Source organism: Hypanus sabinus, chromosome 9 (genome assembly GCF_030144855.1).
Source record: "Hypanus sabinus isolate sHypSab1 chromosome 9, sHypSab1.hap1, whole genome shotgun sequence".
NCBI classification, from domain to species: domain Eukaryota; kingdom Metazoa; phylum Chordata; class Chondrichthyes; order Myliobatiformes; family Dasyatidae; genus Hypanus; species Hypanus sabinus.
The window spans coordinates 156,183,365-156,203,163 of record NC_082714.1 but is presented as its reverse complement, the minus strand read 5'-3'; the positions used below and the strand labels follow the sequence as shown (position 1 = coordinate 156,203,163).

The window sequence follows — 19,799 nt, the reverse complement described above, 5'->3', positions numbered from 1 at the left end:
CCGCCATTCACTCATGGCTGATCCTTTTTTCCTGTCCTCAGCCCCGCTCACCGGCCTTCTCCCTGTAACCTTTGATGATGGTATCCAAACAAGAATCTATCAAGCTTTACCTTAAATATACCCAACAACATGGCCTCCACAGTTACCTGTGGTAATAAATTCCACAAATTCACCACCCTCTGGCTAAAGAAATTTCTTCACATCTGTTTTAAATGAACGCCCCTCTATCCTGAGGCTGTGCCCTCTTGTCCTAGATTCTCCCACATGGAAAATATCCTTTCCACATCTACTCTTAGGCCTTTCAACATTCGAAAGATTTCAATGAGATCCCTCCCTCCTCCCCATCCTTCTAAATTTCAGCGAGTAGAGACTCATATGATAAACCGTTCACTCCCGGAATAAGCCTTGCGAACCTCCTCTGAACCTTTCTTAGATGAGGAGCTCAAAACTATTCACAATACTCAAGGTGATGCCTCACCAGTACCTTATAATGCCTCAGCATCACATCCCTGCTCTTGTATTCTAGAACTCTTGAAATGAATGCTAACATTGCATTTGTCTTCCTCACCACCAAGTCAACCTGCCAGTTAATTTTTAGGGTGTTCTGCATAAGGACTCCCAAGTCCCTTTGCATCTCAGATTTTTGGATTTCCTCATTTAGAAAATAGTCTGCACATTTATTTCTACTACCAAAGTCATAACCATGCATTTTCCAGCATTGTATTTCACTTGCCACTCTCTTGTCCATTCTCCTAATCTGTCCACATCCTTCTGCAGCCTACCTGTTTTAACACTACCAGACAAGAATCCTTTCATTCCAACTAGCAGCCTCCTACCAATCAGCCAATGCTCTAACCATGCCAGTAACTTTCCTGTAATACCATGGGCTCTTAACTTGGTAAGCAGCCTTATGTGTGGCACCTTGTCAAAGGCCTTCTGAAAGTCCAAATATACACATCCACTACATCCCCTTTATCTATCCTATGTGTAATCTCTTCAAAGAATTCCAACAGGTTCACCAGGCAAGATTTTCCCTTAAGGAAACCATGCCTTGTCCTATCTTGTCCTGTGCAAGACCATTACTAATGCCTCTACATCCTCTACCGCTACCTCTTTTAGAATCCTAGGGTGCAGTTCATCTGGTCCAGGTGACTTATGTACCCTGAGATCTTTCAGCTTTTTGAGCACCTTCTCCCTTGTAATAGTAACTGCACTCACTTCTCTGCCCGCACATCCTTCAACATCTGGCACACTGCTAGTGTCTTCCACAGTTGAGACTGAGCAAAATACTCATTTAGTTCATCTGCCATCTCCTTGGCCCCCATTATTACTTCTCCAGCCTCATTTTCTAGAGGTCCTATATCCACTTTCATCTCTCTTAATGTTTTTTTTACATACTTGAAATAGCTTTTACTATCCACCTTGATATTGTTTGCTAGCTTGCTTTAATATTTCATCTTTTCCCTCCTAATTACCCTTTTAGCTGCTCTCTGTAGGTTTTTAAAATCCTCTGTCTTCTCACTAATTTTTGCTTTGTTGCATGCCCTCTCCATTGCTTTTACATTAGCTTTGACTTCCCTTGTTGACCATGGTTCTTCAGTTTTGGAATACATTTATCTTTCATCTTCCTAATTTTCCCCAGAAACTCACACCATTGCTACACTACTGTCCTCCTTGACAAGCAGCTCCTTCCAATTTACTTTGGCCAACTCTTTCTCATACCTCTGTAATTTCCTTTACTCCACTGAGATACTACTATCTTCCAAACAGATGTCTCTTAAATATCTCCCTTCTTCTTAAACTATGGCTTTTCCTTTCCCATCGTTAAAGCCTTTGGATGCATCTCATTCTCTGCTGTCATTCCTTCTCCTCTGAGATAGAACAAGGACACAGTTACATTGATCTTCACTTTCTACTCCACTGGATGCTGCATTCAGCAAATCACTCACCACAGTTTCCACATCTTTAAATAGATTCCACCAACAGACACATCTTTGACTCTGCTCTATCAGGAATCATTCCCTTTGCAACTTCCTGATCTACTCTCCCTTCCAACAATCACTCCCCTTCTGTGAGCACTTTGAGAGCATAGATCATGAAACAGGGTGGCAGAGGAACAGGCTGCTCATCCGGTGATGTCTGTGCTGACCATAATACCAATTTAAATTAATCCCATCTTTCTGCATGTGATCTATATCCTTGCTGTTCAGGTATTTGTCCAAATGCAGCAATTGATTTGCACTTCTTCAGATGTAGCACCCCGCATTTGGTGTTCACATTGATGTAGAGAAAACCGCAGATAAACCAAACACAGACCAGGTGACACTGTGCACAGCACCTGCACTCACTCTGCAGGAATGACCCTACCTTTGCCATTCCCTGCCACTTTAACTCTCCATCCCACTTCCACCCTGACTGATTGAGCTATTGCCTCCTGCATTGTCACAACACAAGTTTAAGAAACGGCAGCTCTTTTTTTTTTGTTTGGGTACACTGCAGCTTCTGGACTCGGTGCTGAATTCTATAACGCCAGGAAACTGTCTATATTCTTACAAACAAGCTGGATGAACTCAGCAGGTTGGGCTGCATCCATTGAAATGAGCAGTCAACGTTTTTGGGCCAAGACCCTTCGTCAGGACTGAAGGTCCTGCTGAGTTCATCCAGCTTGTTTGTACGTGTTGATTTGACCACAGTGTCTGCAGTGTACTTCGTGTTTACTGTCTATATTCTTTTTCTTCTTCCCCCCGGGAGTGGAGAAACCAGGCATATCTACTCTGTATTTTGCACATCCCACATTCTCTCTCCGACATTAGCACCCTCAACTTGCTCATTGACCAGAAAACCCTGTCCCCATTCACTCAGTTTCCTCCACTAGATACAACCCACCACCCTCCATGATGCTTAAAAAGCTTCTTTCCTCTCATTCCTGATGTTTTCTCCAACCTAAAATATTTATTCTGTTTCTCCTCCCACAGATGGTGCCTGACGTTACTTCCCCCATTATATTTAAATTTTTGTTTATCAACAGTTTTGTTTTGATTTTTACTTCCCTTCATCGATGTGGGTGTAACAGCAGTAACAAACACCTCATTACTAGAGATCAGATCAGGAAACAGACAATATGTGTGCTGGACATGGGAGGCTAATCCAGGTAATTAAGCCCTTTCCTGGTGCAGCAACCCCCAGACGACTAACCCCCTTCCCCGGTGCAGACTCCAGGCAATTAACCCCTTTCCCAGTGCAGATCCGTGGTAATTAACCCCTTTCCAACTACTGACACAGGTAATTAACCCCATCCCAAAGTTGACTCCCTGGATGTTAACTCCTTCCCTATTGTGAACCCATGGTTGATACCAGTTAATTAACCCCTTCCCAAATATTTACCACAGGTAATTAACCCCTTCTCTACTGTTAACCAGCAGGGTGATGTTGAGCCATGTAATAAACTACCTTGCCTCTCTTACGGCGCTTTACCCACACAATAAACTCACACCAGCCCGTTGCGGAATCCCTTGACAGCGGCCAGAGCTCCATGGAGCCGGCGCTCACGCAGCAGTCGGTTCAACGCCCGGAGGGCGACAGCCACTGATTCCTCTGGTCTCATTGCTTGCGGTCCTGTTACATCGACGGACCGGAAATCGATCCAGCCACCAATCCGCTCCGTTAGGAACCGGCATCCAAACATCCGTTCCCATCAGAGGAACCAAGTTCCCAAAACTCTGGGTCCCTGGAAATTAGTTTAAATAGTGGCATGTGGGGTTTGATCAAATATTATTTGATTTCAAATTCTATTTTTACCACTTGACGATCAACACCGGCACACCTCAGGAGTGTGTGCTTAGCCCACTGCTCTGACTGTGTGGCTAGGCATAGCTCAAATACCATCTATAGATTTGCTGACGATACCATTGTTGGTAGAATCACAGGTGGTGACGAGAGGGCGTACAGGAGTGAGATGAGCCAACTGGTGGAGTGGCGCCCAGCAACAACCTGGCACTCAATGACAGTAAGACGAAAGAGCTAATTGTGGACTTCAGGAAGGGTAAGACAAAGGAACACATACCAATCCTCAGAGAGGGATCAGAAGTGGAGAGAGTGAGCAGCTTCAAGTTCCTGGGTGTCAAGATTTCTGAGGATCTAACCTGGTCCCAACATATTGATATATTCATAAAGAAGGCAGGACAGCAGCTATACTTTATTAGGAGTTTGAAGAGATTAGGCATGTCAACAAATACACTCAAAAAATTCTATAGTTGTAATGGGGAGAGCATTCTGACAGCTTCTTCCCCTCTGCCATCCGATTCCTAAATGGACGTTGAAGCTTTAAACACTAACACTTTTTTCATATACAGTATTTCTGTTTTTGCACATTTTAAAAAAATCTACTCAATATACGTAATTGATTTATTTGTTTATTTATTATTATGTTTTATTTTATTATTTTTTCTCTCTCTGCTAGATTATGTATTGCATTGAACTGCTGCTGCCAAGTTTAAAAATTTCATGTCACATGCCGGTGATAATAAACATGTTTCTGATTTATGTCATAGTGTTATGCATTGAAAAACAATCCCTCTGGTCAAGTATCCCATGCTAATCAAGATGCCTATCTCAGATAATGTCACTGCATGTATTTGGCCTATATCCTTCTAAGCCACATATTCCCAGTCTGGGGCCGATGGACCCCTTGCTTAATGGTATTGGCCGATGGCATAAAACAGGTTGGGAACTTCTGCTCTAAACCTTCCCTATCTACGTACTTGTCAAAATGCTTTTAAAATACTGTCATTGTCTTTAATCACTTCCTCTGGCAGCTTGTTGCAAGTTGCTTCCAATCTCTATATGGAAAAATTTATGCCTCAGGTCTTTTTAAAATCTTTCCCCTCTCATTTTAAGACTCAACCACCTTGCAGAAAAAAAGTGTGACCATCCACCTTCGTCTTATGCCTCTTGTGGTTTTATAAGGTCATGCTTTAGCCTCCTTTGCTCCGGGGAAAACAGTCCCAACCTATCCAGTCTCATACCATACACATTCTTCATTGTCCCCTCTACTTACATAGAAGCATTGAAGCACGTTTGGCATTATCTGTTTTTTATTTCAGATTTCTGTGTTCTGCAAAACTTTGCCTTTGATTTTCCCTTTTACAAAGTCTGGGATTCAGACCTCAGTTATGTAGAGAGACTGGAGTCAAAGAAGGCAGAGGTGTGCTGACAGTGAACTGGACAATATGCAGGGATTCAGCTTCAAGTCTAAATGAATACACCACAGTTGTCACTGACTTCATCGAGATTTGTGTGCATGAGTGTGTGTCTTTAAGAAGATACCCAAACCAAAAGACGTAGATGATCCAGTTGATTCAAGGTCTGCTGAGGGCTAGAGCTGTGGTATTCAAGACCAATGATCCAGAATGTATGACCCAGGGAAGGCTATTTTAAGGGCGAGACAACAATTCCGATTAAGGTTAGAGACAGAACCGGTTGCATGACAGCTCTGGCAGGGTACGCAAGCCATGACTTCCTACAAAGCGAAACCTACCATTGTGAATAGCTGTGATACCTCACTCCCATATGAATGCAACACTTTTAATGCATTACACCAGTGCAGATCCCTGCGGTATCTGGTGACCCTGTGAGCTCTGTCTCAGAGGGCAACGCCAGAACATCTTTCAAGAGGTTGAACCCTCGCAAGGCATCAGGCACTGATGGTGTACCTCGTAGGGCTCTGAAAACCTGTGCCAACCAACTGGCAGGAGTGTTCAAGGACACCTTCAATCTCCCACTGTGCGGTGTTAGCTTCCTCCCCTGCTTGAGATGGGCAACAATCGTACCAGTGTTCACGAAGACCAGGGTAAGCTGCCTCAACAACCAAAAGACCATCAGATATAGGAGCAGAATTAAGCCATTTGGCCCATCAAGTCTCCTCCACCATTTCACCATGGCTGATCTAATTTTCCTCTCAGCCCAATCTCCTGCCTTCTCCCTGTATCCCTTCATGCCCTGACCAATCAAGAATCTATCAACGTTAAATATACATAAAGGCTTTGCCTCCATAGCTGCCTGTGGCAAAGAATTCCACAGATTCGCCATTCTCTAGCTAAAGAAATTCCTCCTTATCTCCATTCTAAAAGGATGCCTCTCCATTCTGAGGAGATGTCTTCTGGTCTTAGACTCTCCCACCATAGGAAATACTCTTTCTACATCCACTCTATTAAGGCTTTCACCAGTCGATAGGTTTCAATGAGATCACTCCTCATTCTTCTGAATTCTAGTGAATGCAGGTCCTGAGCCGTCACATGACAAGCCATTCCATCCTGTAATCATTGTATTGAACCTCCGATGAACCCTCCCCTGGTTCAGTATATCCTTTTTGGCCCAGAACTGCTCACAATACTCCAAGTGAGGCTTCATTAGTGCTTTCTAAAGTCTTACATCCTTGCTTTTATATTCTAGCCCTCATGAAATGAATGCTAATATTGTATTTGCCTTCCTCACTAAAGGCTGAAAATTAACCTTCAGGGAATCCTACTCATGGATTCCCAAGTTCCTTTGCATCTCGGTTTTTTTTTTGTATTTTCTCTCCATTTAGGAAATATTCTGCTCTTTCATTTCTTTTGCATGACCATGCACTTCCCAACACTGTATTCTCTCTGCCATTTCTTTGCCCATTCTCCTAATCTGTCTAAATCCTTCTGTAGCCTCTCTACTTCCTCTAAACTACTTGCCCCTCCATCTATCTTCATATAATCTGCAAACTTTGCAACAAAGCCATCAGTTCCATCATCCAAATCATTAACATAATCGTTCCCAACACAGACCCCTGTGGAACACCACTAGTCACCAGCAGCCAGTCAGAAAAGGCACCTTGCCAAAGGCCTTCTGAAAATCCAAGTACACAATACAGTATCAACCAATTTGTCTATCTTGCTTGATATTTCTTCAAATAATTTCAACGGACTTGTCAGGCAAGATTTTCCCTTGAGGAAACCATGCTGACTATGGCCTCCAAGTAACCCGAGATCTGATCCTTAATAATTGACTCCAACACCTTCCCAACAACTGAGGTCAGACTAACTGGCCTACAGTTTACCTTCTTCTGCTTTCCTCCCTTCTTGAAGAGTGGAGTGACATTTGCAATTTTCCATTCTTCTGGAACCATTTCAGAATCTAATGATTCTTGAAAGATCTTTACTAATGCCTCCACAATCTCTTCAGCCACCTCTTTCAGAACTCCGGGGTGTACACCATCTGGTCCAGGTGAATTATCTACCTTCAGACCTTCCAGTTTCCCAAGAACCTTCTCTCTAGATATGGTAACTTCACACACTTCATGCCCCTGAGAACTGGAACTTCCACCATTCTGCTAGTGTCTTCCATTCCATCACAAGTACCGTGATGAAATGCTTTGAGAAGTTGGTCATGACTAGAATCAACTCCTGTTTAATTGGATCCACTGCAATTTTGCCGATCACCACAATACACCTACAGCAGCTGCAATCTTACTAGCTCTCCACTTGGCCTTCGATTACTTGGACAATAGTAATATTAATATAGGCTGCTGTTTATTGACTACAGCCCAGTATTCAACACAGTCATACCCTCAGTTCTAATCAAGAAGTTCTAAAACCTGGGCCTCTGTCTCCCTCTGTAACTGGATCCTTGACTTCCTCACCGGGAGAGCACAGTCTGTGTGGATGGGAAATCACATCTCCTCCTTGCTGGCAATCAACACTGCCGCACCTCAGTGCTTAGCCCACTGCTCTACTCTCATTACACCCACAACTAGGCATAGCTCAAGTGCCATCTATAAATTTCCTGATAACACAGCTATTGTTGGCAGAATTTCAGAAGGTGATGGGGAGCAAGCAGATCAGCTGGATGAGTGGTCTCACAACAACAAATTTACACTCATCGTCAGTAAGACCTAGAAATCGCTTGTGCACTTCAGGAATGGAAAGTCAAGGGAACACACACCAGTCCTCATTGAAGTGGAAAGAGTGAGCATTTTCATGTTCCTGGGTATTAACATTCTGGGGATCTCTCCTGGGCCCAACACATTGATGCAGTTACAAAGGCACAACAGCAACTATATTTCACTGGGAGCTTGAAGAAAATGGGTATGACACCAGAGACCCTCACAATCTCTACGCTGTACCATGGAAAGCATTCTAACCGGCTGCATCACCGTCTAGCACAGAGAGGCCACCGCACAGGATCAGAAAAGGCTACAGAAAGTTGTAAACTCAGTCAACTCCGTCATGGGGATGAGCCTCCCCAGCACAGGAGCATCTTCAACAGGTGATGCCTCAAAAAGAGGGCAGCCATCATTACGAACCCTCCTCAGCCAGGAGGGGATACAGGAATGTGAAGTCTCAACGATTCAGGAACAGCTTCTTCCCTTTTGCCATCAGATTTCTGAGTGGGCATTGATCCCATGAACACGACCTCACTAATTGTTTTTTTTCTTTTTTTGCCACTCTTTCTGCCCTACTTTTTTAATCATTTTTACATGTACTGCTGCTGCAAAGCAACAAGTGTCACAACATATGCCAGTGATATTAAACCTAGTTCTGATTTTGAATCTTCCAGACTTCTAAGGAAGCAGAGGCCATGCTTTCTTCATAATTGCACTTAATATACGTGCTGGGCCCAGGACAGGTCCTGTGAAATGATAACTCAGAGGAATTTAAAGTTGCTGACCCTCTCCACCTCTGATCCCCCAATGAGGACTGGCCAATGGTTTCCCCCACCGGAAGTCAATGATCAACTCCTTGGTCTTACGGACTTTGAATGAGAGGTTGTTGCTGTGGCACCACTCGGCCGGACTTTCAATCTCCCTCCTATATGCTGGTTCATCACCACCTTTGATTCAGCCAACATCAGTGGTGTCATCAGCCAACTTGAACATGGTATTGGAGCTGTGCTTAGCCGCACCGTTATGAGTGTAAAGTGAGTAGAGCAGGGGAGCTAAGCACACAGCCGTGTGGTGCACCTGTGCTGGTGGAGTTTCCATAGGAAATGTTGTTGCCAATCTGACCTGAGGATTCAAGGAGGTATTGAGGCCAAGGTTTTGAAGCTTATTAATTAGTTTAGAAGGGATTGAATGCCAAGTTGTATTCAATAAAGAGCATCCTGATGTATGCATCTTCACTGTCCAGATATTCCAGGGTTGAGTGAAGAACCAATAGCATGGCAGCTGCTGAGGACCCGGTGTGCCGGTAGGGGATCCAAGTCACTTCTCAGGCAGGAGCTGATATGTTTCAGCACCAACCTCTCAAACAGTTCATCACTGTGGATGTAAATGCTATTGGATAATCATTAAGGCAGGTCACCACATTCTTCTTGGGCACCGGTATAATTGAAGCCTGCTTGAAGCAGGTAGGTACATCAGACTGCCGAAGCGAGAGGTTAAAGATCTCACTGAACACTGCTGCCAGTTGATCAGCACTGGTCTTTAGTACTGGGCCAGGTACCCCATCGGGGCCAGAAGCTTTCCATGGGTCCACTCTCTTGAAGTTTGCTGTCTCGTCAACCTCAGAGAATGAATTGGGGGCTGTGGGAGTTCATGAAGTGTCCTCCAAGTTTTGACAGTCAAAGTGAGCACATTAAGGCATTGAGTTCAGCTGGGAGTGAACAGAATCAGAATCAGACTTTAATCGCCAAGTACCTGTGCACATACAAGGAATTTACTTCCGGCAGATGTTGTCTCTCTGCTCATAACAATAATAATGATAAATATAAATGAAAATATAGATTATACATACAGGTAGTGCAATCCAAGTAATAGGTAGCTGACAGTTAACCGGCAGTTAACTGTTCAGCAAAGTGACCGCAGTAGGGAAAAAACTTCTCCAGTGCCTATTAGTCGTAGTCTGGAGGGATCTGAAGCGCCTACCAGACGGAAGCAGTTCAAACAGTCCGTGCGCAGGATGGGAGGAGTCCTTTATGATGTTCCCGCCCTCTTCTTCAACCTGGAAGAGCACAGGTCCACAATAGAGGGCAGGGAGGCTCCAATGATGCGCTCGGCAGTCCTCACTGTGCGCTGTATTCTGGTTCTATCCTGCTTGGTGGCGGCTCCAAACCACACAGTGATGGAGGTGCACAGGACAGACTCAATGACTGCAGTGTAGAACTGCAGCAGCAATTCCTGAGGCAGACCATATTTCCTCAAGAGCCGCAGGAAGTACATCCGCTGCTGGGCCTTCTTCAGGATGGAGCTGATGTTCTGCTCCCACTTCAGATCCTGAGAGATGGTGGTTCCCAGGAACCTGAAGTTCTCCACGGTGGACACAGGGCTGCCGAGGACTGTGAGGGGGGACATAACTCAGTTTGTAAGTGGTGATAGATTCAGGCCCTGACACGGTTGTCAAGCATCCTTCACTGATTCAAGTTTAGTTTGGGACTGCCAACTTGTTTCAGGTATGCACCACGCTCTGGTGCATATTGGCTGCTATTGAACTTTATATTTGCTATATCAGTCTTCACTGTGAAAGACACCAGCAGTATGGTGGAAGATCCAAGTGCCAGGGAGCATGAAGTGTGTGAATTTGCCATATCTAGAAAGAAGGTTCTTCGAAACTGAAAGTCTGAAGGTAGATGAGTCACATGGACTAGATGGTGTACACCCCAGAGTTCTAAAGAGGTGGCTAAAGAGATCATGGAGGCATTAATAATAGTCTATCAAGAATCACTAGAAAATTGCAAATGTCACTCCACTCTTCAAGATGGGAGAGAGGCAGGAGAAAGGAAATTAAAAAGGTTCAAAGGTTCATTTTATTGTCAAAGTATGCGTGTACAATACAACTCTGATATTTGTCCTCTCCAGATAGCCACGAAATACAGAACAACCATAGGTGTTGATGAAGCAAAACATATCAACTACTCCCCATCACCAACCAGCACAAAAAAAGAAAGGCCCCAAAATCACCCCCTCCCCACGGCAAGAAAAACAGTGACAATAACAGCCTACAAATCTATTGGAATTCTTTGAAGAAATAACAAGCAGGATAGACAGAGGAGAATTGGTTGAGTTGTGTACTTGGATTTTCAGAAGGCCTTTGACAAGGTGCCGCACATGAGGCTGCTTAACAAGCTATGAGCCCGTGGTATTACAGGGAAGATCCTAGCATGGATAAAGCTGTGACTGGTTGGTAGAAGGTAAAGAGTGGGAATAAACAGAGCCCTCTCTTGTTGGCTTCCGGTGACTAGTGGTGTTCTACAGGGGTCTGTGTTGGGACCGATTCTTTTTACATTATATATCAGTGATTTGGATGATGGAATTGATGACCTTGTTGCAAAGTTTCAAGTCAAGTCAGGTCAAGTCAACTTTTATTGTCATTTCGACCATAACTGCTGGTACACTGCATAGTAAAAATGAGACGTTTTTCAAGACCATGGTTTACATGACACAGTACAAAAACTAGACTGAACTACGTAAAAAACAACACAGAGAAAGCTACACTAGACTACAGACCTACACTGGACTGCATAAAGTGTCACTAAAACAGTGCAGGCATTACAATAAATAATAAACAGGACAGTAGGGCAAGGTGTCAGTCCAGGCTTTGGGTTTTGAGGAGTCTGATAGCTTGGGGGAAGAAACTGTTACACAGTCTGGTCGTGAGAGCCTGAATGCTTCGGAGCCTTTTCCCAGACGGCAGGAGGGAGAAGAGATTGTATGAGGGGTGCATGGGGTCCTTCATAATGCTGTTTCCTTTGTGGATGCAGCGTGTAGTGCAAGTGTCCGTGATGGCGGAAAGAGAGGCCCCGATGATCTTCTCAGCTGACCTCACTATCCGCTACAGGGTCTTGCGATCTGAGATGGTACAATTTCCGAACCAGGCAGTGATGCAGCTGTTCAGGACGCTCTCAATGCAACCCCTGTAGAATGTGATGAGGATGTGGGGTGGGAGATGGACTTTCCTCAGCCTTCGTTAAAAGTAGAGACGCTGCTGGGCTTTCTTTGCTATGGAGCTGGTGTTGAGGGGCCAGGTGAGATTCTCCATCAGGTGAACACCAAGAAATTTGGTGCTCTTTACGATCTCTACCGAGAAGCCGTCGATGTTCAGCGGGGAGTGGTCGCTCCATGCCCTCCTGAAGTCAACAACCATCTCTTTTGTTTTGTTCACATTAAGAGACAGGTCGTTGGCTCTGCACCAGTCCGTTAGCCGCTGCACCTCCTCTCTGTAAGCTGACTCGTCATTCTTGCTGATGAGACCCACCACGGTCGTGTCATCGGTGAACTTGATGATGTGGTTCAAGCTGTGTGTTGCAGCACAGTCGTGGGTCAGCAGAGTGAATTGGATGATGGAATTGATGACTTTGTTGCAAAGTTTGCAGATGATATGAAGATAGGTGGAGAGACAAGTAGTTTGGAAAAAGTAGTGAGCCTAAAGGACAGATTAGGAGAATGGGCAAAGAAATGGCAGTTGGAATACAGTGTCGGGAAGTGTATGGTCATATACATCACGAGAATAAATGAAAGGGTTGGCTATTTTCTAAATGGAGAGAAAATACAAAAAAACTGAGATGCAAAGGGACTTGAGAGTCCTTGTACAGGATTTCCTAAAGGTCATTTGCAGGTTGAGTCTTGGGTGAGGAAGGCAAATGTAATGTTAGCATTCATTTCAAGAGGACTTGAATATAAAAGCAAGGATAAAATGTTGAGGCTTTATAAAGCACTGGTGAGGCCTCACTTGAAGTATTGTGAACAGTTTTGGGCCAAAAAGGATGTGCTGAAACTGGAAAAGGTTCAAAGGAAATTCATGAAAATGATTCCAGATTTGAATGGCTTGTCATATGAAGAGAATTTTATGTCTCTGGGCCTGTAGTCACTGGATTTCAGAGTGATGGGTGACCTCATTGAAACCTATTGAATGATGAAAGGCCTTAACAGAGTGAATATGGGAGAGGATGTTTGCTATGTTGGGAGAGCCTAAGACCAGAGGATGTGGCCTCAGAATAGAGGGGCAGCATTTTAGAACAGAGGTGAGGAGGAATTTCTTTAGACAGGAAGTGGTAGATCTGTGGAATTCGTTGCCACAGGTAGCTGTGGAGGCCAAGTCTGTATGTATTTTTAAAGCAGAGGTTGACAGATTTTTAATTGGTCAGGGCATGAAGGGATACAGGAGAAGGCAGGGGCTGAAAGGAAAATTGGATTAGCCATGATGAAATGGCGGAGCAAACTCGATGTGTCAAATGGCCTAATTCTGCTCCTATGTCAAATGATCCTATGGTCTTATATACCCTAACTCCAGAATACACCCTAATGAAATAAATTTCCCAAAGATCTTATCTTTATGACATTCCTAATGGTGGGTTTGCTTTGCACAAACGAATTTCAATGTTTACTACATTCCTGCAGTATTTTACTGAGATTAATGTGCTGGGGTGGGTGCATTTCTTGAAAAGGATTGAAAGGTCACAGTACAAGTAAAGGTTTTTAAAAATTTACTTTTTGTTCTATTTTTAGCACAGCACTTGATGTTTTGAATTGCTCCTACCTGTGTTGTTCGAATGCCCTGGTGAACTTATTTCAAAATCTAAATTATAGTCAAGATTTTATTGAGATCTCCTTAACCAGGATATTAAAAATAGCACAAGGAAAGAAATTGTACCCATGTAATCTGACGCAGTGAGCACACTTCATTCTGCCAACTGTACACATAAAATATTGGCTGTGCTGGAGTTAGTTGTAAAAGTTCAGGTTAATTAAAGTACCGTGGTGTTTATTTTAGTCACCAGTATCTAGGATCTAGAACTCGTAAGCAAGGTCACAATTTTAAGATATTCATTCATACTCTCCGTGGCTACTTTATTAGCGACATCTGTACACCTGCTCCTTAATGTAAATATCCAATCAGCCAATCAATATGGCAGAACCCAGTGCATAAAAGCATGCAGACATGGTCAAGAGGTGCTGTTGTTATTCAGGCAAATATTGAATTGGGAAGAAATGTAATGACTTTGACTGTGTCATCGAGGTGGTTCGAGTATTTCAGAAACTGCTGATCTCCTGGGACTTACACACACAACAGTCTCCAGAGTTTAGAGGGAGTGGTGCGATAAACAAAAAACATCCCAGTGAGCAGCAGTTCTTCAGCAGAAACACCTTGTTAATGAGAGAGATCGGAGGAGAATGGCCGGGCTGGTTCAAACTGACTGGAAGGTGACAGTAACTCAAATAACCACACATTACAACAGGGTGGGCATCTCTGAATTTACAACACATCAAACCTTGAAGTGGTTGGTCTACAGCGGCAGAAATTTATGAACATACACTCTGTGGCCACTTTATTAGGTACAAGAGGTACTTAATACAGTGGCCTCGGAGTGCACAATACAGTGCAAAGGTCTTAAGTACATACAGTATATGTATCCAGGGTGCCGATGACTTTTGCACAGTATTGTACTTGTCAATGTGGAGCGGAGAGCGAGTTTTCAAATCTGGCAGGAGAAAAGTACATTGGGAATGGTGAGGGTGGAGCCCTGTGAGAGGAGTGTGGCAGAGAAGGAGGTCCAGTGGTGGGATGTGGCAAACCCTGCTCTGATACTCCAGGCAAGGTCATTTTGATTCCAAGCAGTTGGTTTATTGATCATCACAGAATGTCTCTGTGGTGCTTCCTGCTCCCCTCCCCTTTTCCCCAACCATGATTTGCATTCCCGCTCTCAGTCCACAATAGAGACCCATATCAGAATCAGGTTTGTCGTCACTCACATACATCATAAAATTTGATTTTGCAACAACCGCAGCAGTACAGTGCAATACATAAAATTACTACAGTACTGTGCAAAGGTCTTAGACATCCTAGCTATATATATATATACCTAAGAGAGGATATTCAAATTCTTCCATTATTTTGTAATCTCTTCCATCCCCATAACCCCCCAGGAAACCTGTTCTCCTCCAATTCTGGTTTCTTAAACTTATATGGTCAAAAGCTTGTTCCATCTGTGTAATCTCCAACTTGACGACTTGAATGTTGATTTCTCTAGCTTTTGGTAATTTCTTCCCCCCGTCCCTTCTCTCTTTTTCCATTCCCCATTCTGGCTCTCCTCTTACCCCTTCTCTTCTCCTCTTCTGTCCTCTGGTTTCCCTCCTTCCCTTTCTCCCAAGGTCTAAGCTCCTCTCCAATCAGATTCCTTCTTCTTCAGCTCCTAAACTTTTCCACCTATCATCTTCCAGCTTCTCATTTCACTCCCCTCCCCCACAAACCCACCTTCCTCCTTACCTAGCTTCACTTACCACTTGCCAACTTATCCTCATTCCTCTTCCCTTATATTCTTATTCTGGTTTCTCTTCCTTTCCAGTCCTGAAGAAGGGTCTTGGCCCAAAACGTTGACTAATTATTCCCTCCATAGATGCTGCCTGAGCTGCTGAGTTTCTCCAGTATTTTGTCTGCCTTGCAATTGTCATAAGACCTTTGACCAAACTTTCTGACACCTGTTCTGTTATTTTGGAGTAAAATTCTGATTGCTAGCATACTTGTGAAGTGCCTTGGGGCATTTTGCAAGGTTAAAGATACTATATAAATACAACTGTTTCTCTAAGTATTTATTTTTCAGGAGCTGGGTATAGCTGGCAAGGGCAGCATTCCCCCCCCCCCCCACCCCTTTCAAATTTCCAAAGTTCAAAGTTCAGAGTAGATTTGTTATCAAAAATTTGTCATCATATACAACCCTGAGATTCGTTTTCTTGCAGACTAACAGAATTATTGAAAGACGGCACCCAATGGGGTGGACAACCAGGGTGCAAAAGACCACTAACTACTCAAATAGAAGCTGAAGGCTTGGCTGGCCATTTGAAAGTAGGCACATTGCATGGGTTACAGAGTCACCAGCCAGTTAAGGATGTCAGATTTCCTTCCTTGAACAGCTTTAGTGGACTCAATGGATTTTTAGTGATAGGAAAATAGAGGATGCTGAGACTAAGAGACTAAGGGTTTCATTAACTGTTTCATGAGAAGCTGGAAGTTTTAAATTGCAGAGATGTCAGTTTCACTTATTTATTACATTTACATCAAAGCGGACGGCGAAATGCATTGTTTGCAGTAACAAGCATCACAACCTAAGGATTTGCTGGGGCAGCTCGCAAGTGTCACCACAGGTCCTGGCATCGACACAGCATGTTCACAATGTTCAGCAAAACAACACAGGGAGCAACAGGGAAAAAAAACCACAATGGTAAAACAAACCTCGTTTCTCCATCCCTCTCACCCACCACTCAAACTCCGACAGACCTCCAACTGTGGAATAGGCCACCCCCAGACCTACAGCCTCTGGCACAGACTAGGAGACTCACACACATTGAACCTTGGACTTCCAGACAGCACAGGACCACTGGCATCTTGTAGAGAGCATCTGTAATAGAGCGCAGAATTAAGCTATTTCAGGCTGTGCCAGGTTTATTGTCACGTACCTGTGTATACTGATGTACAGGTACAATGAAAATTTATTATTGAAGTATGTACACTATATACAAACTTGAGATTTGTCTCCTTACAGGCAGAATCAGAAACAGGTTTATTATCACCAGCACTTGTGGAGTAATTTGTTAATTTAGCCCAGGAGTTTAATTCAATACATAATATAGAAGAATAAATAAATTGATTGATTACAGTATATGCATATTGAATAGATTAAAAATTGTGCAAAAACAGAAATAATATATACTAAAAAAAGTGAGGTAGTGTTCACAGGTTCAATGTCCATTTAAGAAACAGATGGCGGGGGGAAGAAGATGTTCCTGAATCACTAAGTTTGTGCCTTCAGGCTTCTGTACCTCCTCCCAGATGGTAGCAATGAGAAAAGGGCATGCCCTGGGTGCTGGAGGTCCTTAATAATGGACGCTGCCTTTCTGAGACATCGCTCCATGAAGATGTCCTGGGTACTTTGTAGGCCCAAGATGGAGCCAGCTAAATTTACAATACTCTGCAGCTTCTTTCAGTCCTGTGTAGTAGCTTCCCCCCACCATTCCAGACAGTGATGCAGCCTGTCAGAATGCTCTCCACAGTACAACAATAGAAGTTTCTGTGTGTTTTTGTTGATAAACCAAATCTCTTTAAACTCCTAATGAAGTATAGTTGCTGTCTTGCCTTCTTTATAGCTGTGTCGATATGTTGAGACCAGGTTAGGTCCTCAGAGATCTTGACACCCAGGAACTTGAAGCTGCTCACTCGCTCCACTTCTGATCCCTCTATGAGGATTGGTATGTGTTCCTTTGTCTTACCCTTCCTGAGGTCCACAATCAGCTCATTCACCTTACTGATATTGAGTGCAAAGTTGCTACTGTGACACCACTCCACTAGTTGGCATATCTCACTCCTGTATGCCCTCTCATCTCCATCTGAGATTCTACCAACAATGGATGTATCATCAGCAGATTTATAGATGGTGAAGCACCATCAATAACTATCAGAGACGGGAGGTGAACGATAGGCTTTTATTAGCATCAAAAGGGAGCACAGCATCTCGGAGACTGAGGGGGGGCAGTGCCTCCAATCGCCTTTATACAGGGGTCTGTGGGAGGAGCCACAGGAGCAGTCAGCAGAGGGGCGTGTCCAGACAGGTATACATAGTTTACCACAGATGGTATTTGAGCTATGACTATCCACATAGTCATGGGTATATAGAGAGTAGAGCAGTGGGCTAAGCACACACCCCTAAAGTGCACCAGTATTGATTGTCACTGAGGAGGAGATGTTATCACCAATCCACACAAATTATGGTCTTCCGGTTTGGAAGTTGAAGATCCAATTGCAGAGGGAGCCACAGAGGCCCGTGTTCTGCAACTTCTCAATCAGGATTTTGGGAATGATGGGGTTAAACGCTGAGCTATAGTCGATGAACAGCATCCTGACATAGGTGTTTGTGTTGTCCAGCTGGTCTAAAGCTGTGTGAAGAGCCATTGAGATTGCATCTGCCATTGACCTATTGTGGTGATGGGCAAATTGCAATAGGTTCAGGTCCTTGCTGAGGAAGGAGTTCAGTCTAGTCACAACCAATCTCTCAAAGCATTTCATCACTGTCGATGTGAGTGGTACCGGGCGAAAGTCATTAAGGCAGCCCACATTATTCTACTTAGACAGTGGTATAGTTGTTGCCTTTTTGAAGCAAGCAACACAAAACAAAGAAACCCATTTAAGAAAAGGAAAACCCTCAAACACCCAATGTGTAGGAGAAAAACAAAATGTGCAAACAATAAAAGTAAGCAAATAGCATTCAGAACTGAAGTTCACGAAGGTGAATCCACGGCCATGAAGCCAGTCAGCAAAGCAGCCAATCCAGGAGCCCATTAGTTGTAGGCCACAGCTTCAGTTCAGCACAGAGACAAGTAAACCTCGAGGACCAGTGTTGAACACCAGCTTATCCCTCGCCTCCACTTTGTCCATCACCTCCATCCACAGCAGCTTGAACTTTCCAATCTGACCCGGCACTTAAATTGGCCAAACAGTGGGTCTTTCTTTGCTCTCAAACCCGAACCCTGACACTTCGATATACTCTTGGGCCCAGGACCAGCCACCTCAATTTGGCCCATAACTGAACTTTCCAATTTGGACCAGTGCTTAAATCTGGCAAAAACCCGGTTTGTTACTCACTGTTGTGCTTGGACCCCTGGACTCTGCCTTGCCTCGGTTCTGTTGCTTGGATCGCCTGCAAGTCAGTTCCCGCAGCCAATCATTGGCTCATTCCCAGCTCTCAAGGCTGGATCCTGCTGCCTCAGTTCAGCTTGAACGCACCATGCAATCATCCGTCACCATCAAGACTTCAGTTCACAGCACAAAAATGCCAGGTCGTACATGCGGTGAACTACATATACCTGTCTGGACATGCCCCCCTGCTGACTGCTCCTGTGGCTCCTCCCACAGACCCCATGTTATGTGATGGCCTCTTGCTGCTGACAGTGCTTTCTTCCAGCTAATAAAAGCCTATCTCTCGCCTCACGTCTCCGAGAGTTATTGGTGGTGAATCAGTACAGGCAGTTCAAAAGCACAACTCTGAAAGGGAAATTACATTACTCATTCTCAAGTAAATGATGATAACTGAAGTAACTAATAGTCATATGATGTGGGCGATCACAGTCTTTGACCATGATTGGTCTTGGGATGTTTTTCTACAGAAGTGTTTTGCCATTGCCTTCTTCTGGGCAGTGTCTTTACAAGATGGCTGACCCCAGCCATTAACAACACTCTTCAGAGATTGTCTCCCTGACGTCAGTGGTCACATAACCAGGACTTGTGATCTGCACCAGCTGCTCATACGACCATCCACCACCTGCTTCCATGGCTTCACGTGACCCTGATCAGGGGGCTAAACAGGTGTTATACCTGGCCCCAGGGTGACCTGCAGGCTAGCGGAAGCAAGGAGTGCCTTATACCTCCTTTGGTAGAGATGTATCTCCACCACGCTACTCCCACAGTACATCAGGAACATTAATTTATAAACCTCAGAGCTCAGTCTGTACACCAGGATCATTATGTTGCTAGGGTGTGATATAACACTCAGCACATTAAACCTTGCCCACTTGTTCCATTATCTTCAGGTAGATCATTAAACACTAAACCATGAACCATCTCATCTGTGACCTTCATCAGTTCATTGCATACAGGTGCTATATTATACTACACCCTTTAGGGAGGCCATTAAATGTGACAAATATGGTACAAAGTGACTCCCACCTCTAGTTATACCTGCGAGCATTATTCCAACGTGTATTTAATCCAGTGACAATATAAGCTCACTTAAACCTGGCTGTTCAAGTCTGTGCTGTTATAGAAGGCTACTTAAATATTCCCATTGTAATT

At 44.0% G+C, this 19,799-nt stretch overlaps 1 protein-coding gene across 3 annotated transcripts in view; it reads right to left on the bottom strand.

Moving 5' to 3' along the window:
• The window catches only part of pxmp4 (peroxisomal membrane protein 4), a 31,906-nt gene extending 13,060 nt beyond the window's left edge, over window positions 1–18,846 (bottom strand). Inside the window, exons 1-2 of one of the 3 annotated variants that reach the window (XM_059980902.1) lie at window positions 18,594–18,846; window positions 16,298–16,356 (exon numbers count right to left, since the gene is read on the bottom strand). In XM_059980902.1, the coding sequence (XP_059836885.1) occupies window positions 16,298–16,356 (59 nt within the window). In that variant the 5' untranslated portion in view covers window positions 18,594–18,846. Of the gene's footprint in view, window positions 1–3,478; window positions 4,147–16,297; window positions 16,357–18,593 lie in introns of those variants that run through there. The other 2 variants (XM_059980901.1, XM_059980903.1) reach the window with 2 other exon arrangements.
• Between the last annotated feature and the right edge of the window lie 953 nt (window positions 18,847–19,799).